Raw genomic sequence first — 10,000 nt, 5'->3', positions numbered from 1 at the left:
TAGGTCTCTGTTTTTACATATTTGCGTTCATGTTATTGTAGTATGCAAGAATGGAACATAAGAACATAAGAATAAAGGAGACTGCAAGAGACCATAAGGCCTACACTAGGCAGCTCCGTACCCATCACCACCTGCCATCCCCATCCATAAAGTTGTCTAATCGTTTCTTAAAACAACTGATAGTTTCAGCGCTTACTACATGGTTACTAAGTTTATTCCATTCATCGCCCGTGAGGTCCTTCCTCTTACTATCCATTTTACCATACCCAGCTTTAAATTCATGAATGGTTCTAGCTTGTTCTATATCAATGTGTTCCAATTACCATGTTTAGATTTCAATTCATGTACTGTTTCAGCTTGGGGTATATCAGCTAAGTTATTCCAAATATTTATGCATCTGTATGGAAAAATGTATTTCTTCACATCAACATTTAGTCGTTCTTAATTCATTTTCATAACCTCTTAAAGCCCTATCATCTCTATCCAAGACATCTCTTTTATTTATATAGCCTATCTCCTTTGGCGAACTCAAACTGTAATCGTATCATCTCTTTGTCCTTGACATTTCAACGTAGGCAGATCCAAAGCTTTTTGTCTCTCCTCATATGATTTATCTGCAAGGGTTGGAACCAGCTTATTTGCTGCCCTTTGTACTCTGTCGATCTTGATTATATCCTTCACATCGTGGGAACCATACCGCTGTCGAATATTCTTGTTTTAAACGGATCAGGGTTTCTATGAGTTTTAACATCTCTTTATTCATAGAGTAAAAAAAAGTCCAGATGTCTCTCCCTATTGATATGTCTGTAAGGTGAGAGATTGTCTTTTATCAATTTTTTTTTCTCCTCTTTTGCCTTTCTAATGAATTCGGCCTATAAGGAGTAGTTCGAAGATGGTTATTTAAAGCTATTTGCAACTTCACTTTTTTTTTTTTTTTTATTGAAAGCATTTTCCAGTCTTGGCTCCACGCGAATATAGTATATATATATATATATATATATATATATATATATATATATATATATATATATATACATATATACATATTCTGTATATATATATATATATACATATATATACATATATATATATATATATACATATACATATATATATATATATACATATATATATACATATATATACATATATATATATATATATATATATATATATATATATATTTGCAGCAGCTTACAGTCCTCATTTTTCACTTTCCTCATTATTTTTGTATTATCTGCGAACACGTTGTATCTTTCATTATGCCATTAGCATCGATTAATTTTCTAATAGGTTATTATTTATTTCAAACATGATGATAACCATGAACATTTACATATGCAAATTCTAATTATCTTGAAGTATTAGCTACATACATTCTCTTTACTTTTTCCAATATAATTGTTTTAACTTCCAGTCTAAAATCTGATTTTTTTCTCGTTTCCTTTTGCTCTTGTGTATGTGTGTCTGTATATGTGTACATGTGTATGTATATATATATATATATATATATATATATATATAGTGTGTGTGTGTGTGTGTGTGTGTGTGTGTGTGTGTGTGTGTGTGTGTGTGTGTGTGTGCTAATAAGAACACGGGTACGTGTGTTCACTTATGCAAAGTAGACCACTTGTAAAAAAGAAACTAACGAAGCAGAGCGCTTTCGTATATTACATCTTGTACTTGTTGCACTGAAGATGTAATATACGAAAGCGCTCTGCTTCGTTAGTTTCTTTTTTCCAAGTGGTCTACTTTGCATATATATATGTATATGAATGTGTGTGTGTGTGCGTGTGCGTGTGTTTGTAATTGTACGTGCGTGCGTGTATGCACATTTGAACATGAGCATATGTATGGACCTTAAATTTGTTTGTTTTTCTCCTTGTGTACATAATCGCATACTCTCGAACGCATGTATTTAAGTGTGTTTGATGTAAGTTTGTTTAGGGACCATGTGTGTCCACGTTGCTGTAAGAATGAAACTGCTCGTGTAGGAATACGTGTTTTATAAACAGAACCCTGCATCAAGATATCTGCCTAGTTATACAGAACCAGTACATTTAAGAACCTAACTTTGATGAGTCAGGCCCTGAACAGGCTACCTACCTGACAGCCCGGATGATCCCGATCCAATGGAATAGAGGGAAGAGGAGGCCGGCATTGCGCCGACCCTCCCGCTGGCCATCGAGGACATCGAATACTGTGAGACAGACGTCGGGAAGGGCGAGTCTCTTGACTGACGAAGGCGTAAGATTTTGGCGCGGCAGACCACGCAACGGAGGGGCAGCAATCGCTGGCTCACCGCCACCTGAAGGAGTCAAAGAAAGGTGTTAAGTGGTTTCAGTAATTTATTAGTGATTCTTGAATTTGCGTAGGTCGAAATGTCGTTTGTGTATTGTATGATATCGAGAAAGACATTTAACAAGCAGACCACGCAACGGAGGGGCAGCAATCGCTGGCTCACCGCCACCTACAGGAGTCAAAGAAAGGTGTTACGTGGTTCCAGTAATTAATTAGTGATTCTTGAATTTGCGTAGGTCGAAATGTCGTTTGTGTATTGTATGATATTAAGAAAGACATTTAATAGATATTTTATGTAGGTTCAAAGATTATCAAGATTTCCTCGAGTACCTAATTTACTTGATGGAACGTATTCTATCCCACTCCTCTTTCTATAAAATTTCTATATCACGAGATTTCAATATTTGCCACCAGCTTTGAATTTTCTCATTTGGTGATCCAGTTGGTGAACTAGCTTTGATTTTGAAGAGACAGTTCAGTACCCTAACCGTCCTTTAGACTGTTAACCTCCAGTCACAGACTAAATCCTGTGAATGCATCTGTTTTTCACTATTTCTTTGACATTCCCTTTTGCGTCACAGTCTGGGAGTATATGAGGCATTATTTCTTTTATTTTCCTTAGAATGATTACTGCTTTTATACTCTTGGTCCCTCAATGACTGTACAGTGTGGTTATTTTGGGTATAGAGTTATACGTCTCTTCGCTCTTGTTCTCGCGCTATGCAAAATATAGACAAAGCCAATAATTGATACCATACCCTTCAAATTTTAGAGAATCATAAACTATTTACTTCTACCTCGAATCGCTCAACTAAAACACGTACAATAAATGAAAAACAACAGAAAATTATTCTTTCAGTATTCAGACAGTTTCTGAAACCGACCAGACAACATTTCCAAAGACTTTTACTGTATTGCCATCTTCCGATTACAGAGCTGAACTCTTTGCTAAGGCTTTAACCAAAACTATATTAGAGGTTTTGGCGCTGTTCCTCCCAAAAATGCTTCATCTGCCTCGCTCTTTCTCTCTATTTGATTTTTCAAGGGTTTTATATTTTATCTATCTGGTCTTCACCATAAATAGGATTATTGTATTAAGCTGTGCCTCTGCGCTGACTCCCTAAATAGGTAATATGTTTCGTTTGTCTATCAACTTGCTCATTCCGTTATACTGGAAGCATACCTACATTTAACCTATTCCGAAGAAATATGACCACTCTTAGCATTTCAATTACCGTGCTATAATTCTAACTTCCTGATTATCTAAGTCTTACACATCTGTCCTTATAGGAATATTACATATTTTTTCTCTGATCGTCAGTATCGCTTCGTTAAAGACGCTTTATTGGAAGATAAAACATTTCTGAATGACTCTTACGGGTGACTTTAACGAAAGTTAAAACTGTTACACTTAACATATCAATACCATAAAACTTAAACCCACTCTCGGAGAAAGATAAGCTGAGATACAGAGTAAACCGTATATTTCGACCACTGACTGTGGTCCTCTTCAGCAGTTAGGAAGAGGACCACAGTCAGTGGTCGAAATATACGGTTTACTTTGTATCTCAGCTTATCTTTCTCCGAGAGTGGGTTTAAGTTTTATTTTATTCGTGTGTTACGACACCTACGTTACTTGATTTGATATCAATACCAGTTGATTATTTGGCACAAACCATTGACTTTGATTCATAAGCTACCCTCAAACAACATCTATCACTCTATGCTCCATTTTTTTCTGGTTTTCTTTCTAGTTGTTCTATAGCTACAGTTGTATGCGGTCACTGGTCTTTTTTTTCGTGGCTATAATCTTTGGCGTCCCACTGGGTTCGGTTCTATCGCTTACTCTTATCTTCCTATTCATGAATTACTTACTTGGTCACACACTCTATGAATTTTCATGCTGATGACACTGATCTATATTTTCATATTTCATCCCTCAGGCGTCGTTCCCAAACTGAGTTCCATTATTTTAGAAAGATCATTGCAGAACTCCTGATTAGGCAGAGGAAGCCTTGTGTCACTCAACACTATCAAGACATAATATCTCCATCTGCCCATTCGACATAAGTTACCTCAGAGATATCCCATTTTCTTAAACGAGACAAACATTTCCCTCTGGAACTACTAAACATTCTTAATATATCCTTTACTAGTAAAAAATCAGGTGAAAAACTTATACCTCAACTATTGTCAGAACAACTCTAATGATAGCATGGGTTCAGCGCCGCCCCCAAAACCTTACAACCCCAACTCTGCTCGCAAGTCTGTACAGGGAACTTATTCACGAGCGACTTTGTGGCGCCACATCGCTGCGTCGCGTCGGTGTGTGGCTAGTTTGTGGCTTCCCATAGGTGTCCATTGTTTAGAAACGAAGCCTCACACACGCTCGCTACAGACGTTCGTGTGCGCGGTTTCGCTTCTAAACAATGAAAACCTATCGGAATCCTACATCCATGCCACACACCGTCGCGGCGATATGACGTCAGAGTCGTTCGTTTGTTTCTGGTTTCACTCAGAACCCCTGCCCAAGTAACAGTAGAGTCTGACTTATCAACTCTTCTTTCTTTTCTAATAAACTTCATCCTCTCTCGATTCGCCACAGTAATGTATCTTTATCTTTTTTTTATCGCTATCTTCATACTCTTTGTTTTTAGAGATCAGTAGCTGCGTGCTTTCCTTCGTTAGGAGACCATGGAACACATGATTCAATCACGTTTCTCTCAAAGATACATTTTGACCTGGTTAAGACTTTAGCTCTTGTTAAATCAGTATGGTGACAATGTTTTTATGCTGGAATAAAACATTGATTTCTTCGGTAGTTCTAACACTATATTTATGTTGAGAAACCCTAGTATTCATGTTTCCCCATTTTTTTTAGCCTCTTCAAATACAAATGAAATTCTAGCACGCAGCATCAGATGCCTAATGTACGATGCATCACACTACCTGCGCTATAAAATATATAGTCACTACTGTATTACTCGTTCTCTTTCACTCTGAGTAATAATAAACACAGAAAACGTGATCAAACCGGTTCACATGTTTCGTGGGTCACTCAGCTACAACTACAAAATAAATATGATCAAAACGCCGACGTCGGAATCATTGTATACCCACTCACGCCTCATGCGGCCTACATAGGCTAGGGATCGTAATATGCTTTACATAAAAAAAAATAATAATAATAATAAAATAAAAAATCCAAATTAGTGTCAGGATTACCCAAGAAAACAATGATATATTCCAACATTAAAAAAAAGAAAAAAAAAATGCATCGATTAGGCAAAAGCTAAAGTCTTAGCTAGGCCAAATAATTTTGCTTGAGATAAACGTTATTCAATCAATTTTGATCTCAATCATTTATACTAAAGGTCTGAATATAAGTTACATTTATTTCAAGCGTGGTAATATTTTGGTCAAATCAATTAAGAAATAGCCACTCGACTAACATAGTTATAAACAAGTTAAGTGAAGGAACTTGGCTCGGCGTATCTCTCCACACCCCTTTCCTGGGCATCCACCCCAATTTATTTCCTTCTGTCCGTGTTCCTCTTTGATGTCTTACCACAACACTTACGCCTTTGCCACTTTCTCTGAGGATGTAATACACGAATGTACTTAACGTCTCCAACTTAGTTTTGTCGTGTTATAATTTTGTATACGAAAATATAAACATATATTATATATATATATATATATATATATACACACACATATGTACATATAATGCTTAATGTTATTCAAATTTATCTATGTTATACCTACTTAGATTTATGTTTCAGATTACATACAAGATTAATAAAGCATGCCACGAACCAAAGGAGCAGTAGACCTATCTGAATTTCAGCGAGGTCGTATTGTGGGTCAACATGAAGGTGGACTTAGTCAACGCAAAATATCTGAAAATCTATCAATACCCCTTTCTACTGTTAATAGAGTGATCGTACAATTTGCCAGAGGGCAAGAAGTGCACAAAACCTAATTCAGGTCATCTCTGGCCCTCAGAAAGAACTTTGCGTCTTGTCAAAAGAAATGTCGAAGAAGATCCACGTTGCAAGGCATCTAACATAGCAGCACAAGCTAATGTCAGTCTCAGAACAGCTGTCAGGTATCTCCACAAGGTGGGATACTATGGCAAGGTTGCAAGAAGGAAACCACCCCTTCGTCCAGCCAATATTAAGCGCAGAAAGTACAAATGTGCACCAAACCATCAGTAATGAGTGAAGGTCGTCCACTTCGTTCCTCATCATGCACATTTGTACGGACATCTTTAAAATCTCTCACCCATTTCCGCACCATTCTATCACCTATAATGTTTTTCCCATACACTTCACTGATCTGACGATGAATTTTAGCCGCTTTCACGTCTTTAGCAGTAAGAAAACGAATCACAGCGCGTATTTCACAGTCGGCGGCATTCTCAATCAGAGGAGGCATTTCAAATACTCACAAACTTAAACACGGTCAGATGATTTCGTAATTATGTTGAAAAGTAGATTACAGTACAGGCTTTCATGTAAAAATTACATTGTTACGAAAAGTCTATTTGTTTCATTTTTATTTCAAAACGGTACTAGGCTTCCTGTATACCTTAAATTTCACGCTTTCATCCGTTCTAATAATGACTGTGTCTAGAAATGGTAAAGATCCGTCTATTTCTTTTCATAAAGTGAACTGTATCTTATTATGGACCTCATTCAGTTTTTGTAAAAGTATGTCTGTATTAGTATTTTTGTGCGTAACTATTAAACAGCCGTCGATGTAACGATACCACTTTGAGCCACTATCGATTATCTTACTACAATGATACTTTTCTAGTGTCATCTTTTCCTAACCTATATAAGATTTACCTTTGCCAGGATAAAATATTAGGGTATAAGTTAATGACCACGCAACACGCAATTGTGTGGGTCTGCCTTTATTACTTTTACCTACTTAATCCTAGGTAAGTACAAAATGCCTTCGAATTCAGATTAAGCTATTCAAAACCTCTTTTATTTAATGTTTAACCTGATTGATTGAGAACCCTTTCAAGTCTGTCTTTTTTAGGCAAAATCTTTAAAGTACATCACAACAATAAGGAAATTCAACAGATTCAGATCTCATCTGTTCACATTGAACTATAATGTCACACTACGTGGCGGCGCCGGATGCGGCCAGATGAGAGGCAAGTCTAATTATCTCAGTAAAATCACCTGGCGACAGCCAGAACAACCATCATCTTTCCCTGGTTAAAATACTATCACAAACTTTCGAGTCCTGTGACTCATAAGAGAGACTGCTATGGCCAACAACAAGCCGCTGGACAGTGTGACACCGGCCTAACAGATTTGGGGCTCTGGGCCGCTTGATAAAAACCGAACGCCTGGCGTTTGGTCACTTGGCGATAGATTAAAGCTGAATGCTTGTTTGTGATGAGAACATGCACCAAAAATAATCACCTAGCGCTTCTATCCTTGAACACATTATAGGATCCTAGTTTTGAATTAGGGCTAATAATTTAAAGAACCAAACTATTGCTTGTTCGAAATCAAAGCCTGGTATAACACCGGCAGGCGTCCCTTATTTTACATAGTACAGCCTTCTGAGACCGTACGACTACTTACCTGAATGGTTTTGACGAAGCATTTCCTACAGACGACCCGATGACCACAGGGGAAGGTCTGCATGGTGGCCTTGGCGTTAACACATATTACGCACTGCAAAGAGAGAAAAACTCGTTATTAAAAATGATGTAAGGAGATACAAAGAAAAAAAACATTCAAGAATCTGTACAGCAACCAAAACACTACCCATTACATTGTCTATAGTTAATCAAAACCTAAGCTTATATTTCGATAAATTAGATGGTAATCCACCTATTCTTTTCACCGTAGATGACTACACGATGAGACATACTCAAGGTTTTCATGGAGCACATGGCGAAGTTGAAAAAAAAAAAAAATGAAACACCAAAAACATGAAATTATGGTTAAGCATCTCAAAAGAACAAAGGAACCAGAAGTGGTGATATCTTAAGGAAAAGTCTCCTCACTCGTATCACAAAGCCCCAACGTCAGCGTTTAGTATCAGCTCCACAAATAATCAGGTAAATATGTACCGCAGTCATCGAGCACACATGATTGAAAATTATTATGAATTATGTAAGATACGTAAAAACTTGGTAGTCTCAAAGTCTTCTCAGCCCAAACCAGTAAGTCCAGAAAGCATGAGACCTAGTGTTAATCCAAGTCGTCTCACTCGGAGGTCAAGTCCGGCCATGAAATCTGTATCAGAACATTTCCAAATATCTGCAAATGTTTTGCGAATGAGGAAATAGGTACCGCTTCTGTGTCTACGATTGTGTATTCACAGCTATTGAAGGTATGGGAGGGTGGAACCGATCTCTTTGACACTGGCAATGCAAGAAACAGTTACTTTCTTGGTTATACGTTGGAACGACGTTACCTTTCATTTGTCAATATTAAAAGAAATTTGTTATTTAAAGAATTCGATCACTGGCAGACGAACCTGGCCATGTAAATTACCTCTGCTGTGCCATGATACCTTCATATGAATATGCATACGTATACTGGCGCGAACATGCCCTCTGTTACTTTCCTGTGGGGATATTGTATTCCCTTGTTTTATACATACATACATTTTATATATACATATATATATATATATATATATATATATATATATATATATATATATATATATATATATATATCAGTCAATCAAATCAACCATCCTGAGTCCACTGCTGAACAAAGGCCTCCTTTATAGCATTTCATGATTCACACGACTGCGCCATCCTCTGCCACGTCACTCCTACAAACTTCTCAATCTCATCTCTCCACCTCCTGTCTGGTCTCTCTTCCACGCTTCCCATCTCGCGGCGTCCACTCAGTAACACTTGCTCCATGCTCATCAGTCGTTCGCACTAACTTACCTACCCAGTTCCACTTCCTCTCTTTTACCGCCTCTACAATATCATTCACTTTACTCTGCTCCCTTATCCAACTTGCTCTCTTTCGGTCTCTCTAATATAACTGTAGAATTCTTAACAATTTACTTGACATTTACTCGTATTTTTCATTTTTAACTGTCACTTACTCGTATCTTACATGATTAGCTTCAAATTCCTCTGGCTAACTATATATCTGATAGTCATTAGAGGGATTCAAAGTGTTTATATATCCTATAACTGTATTTCATAATAAGTAAAATTGTTTCTTTAACAAACCACTTTGGACGAGACTAATTATAGATATTTCAAGTATGTTTTGAAAAACTTTCTACGTCTCTTCCACTGTTTTTTCATCTGATCTTGACGTTCATTCTATGAGCTGAAGTTCTTGTCATAATCAAGTAAAATAATATTTTCTCAAATTAAGTATTACAGATATGCAGCAATCTAATTAAGAAAATATTATGTAGCTTAAACTTAATCAGACTATGGTCACTAGATGCAATAGTTTCACAAAAATCAGTTACCATATATTTCATGTTAATTTTTTATTCGAGTAAGGTTGGTGTGTTGCGTAAGAGAGGGATGGTTATATTGTGTGAGCCTGGATTTGGAGAAAACTTTTGATAAAGTGACGCACAAAAGATAAACCTGAAAGCTAGAAAACCCAGGAGGACTTAAAAGGAGTACAGGAGGATAGGCAAAATACGTTTTAGGTGTTAGACGTATGAGAACCGTACT

General features: G+C 36.9%; 1 protein-coding gene across 2 annotated transcripts in view; it reads right to left on the bottom strand.

Moving 5' to 3' along the window:
* Positions 1-10,000, bottom strand: part of LOC143020399 (uncharacterized) — a 466,948-nt gene that overhangs the window by 26,939 nt on the left and 430,009 nt on the right. For both annotated transcript variants that reach the window (XM_076176822.1, XM_076176821.1), the window contains exons 3-4: positions 7,911-8,003; positions 2,107-2,308 (exon numbers count right to left, since the gene is read on the bottom strand). In XM_076176822.1, coding sequence (XP_076032937.1) covers positions 2,107-2,308; positions 7,911-8,003 — 295 coding nt within the window. The remainder of the gene's footprint in view (positions 1-2,106; positions 2,309-7,910; positions 8,004-10,000) is intronic.

This window comes from Oratosquilla oratoria, chromosome 39 (assembly GCF_046742065.1).
Source record: "Oratosquilla oratoria isolate Oo_2021 chromosome 39, ASM4674206v1, whole genome shotgun sequence".
In the NCBI taxonomy this organism is placed as follows: Eukaryota; Metazoa; Arthropoda; class Malacostraca; order Stomatopoda; family Squillidae; genus Oratosquilla; species Oratosquilla oratoria.
This window is presented reverse-complemented; position numbering and strand designations above follow the sequence as displayed.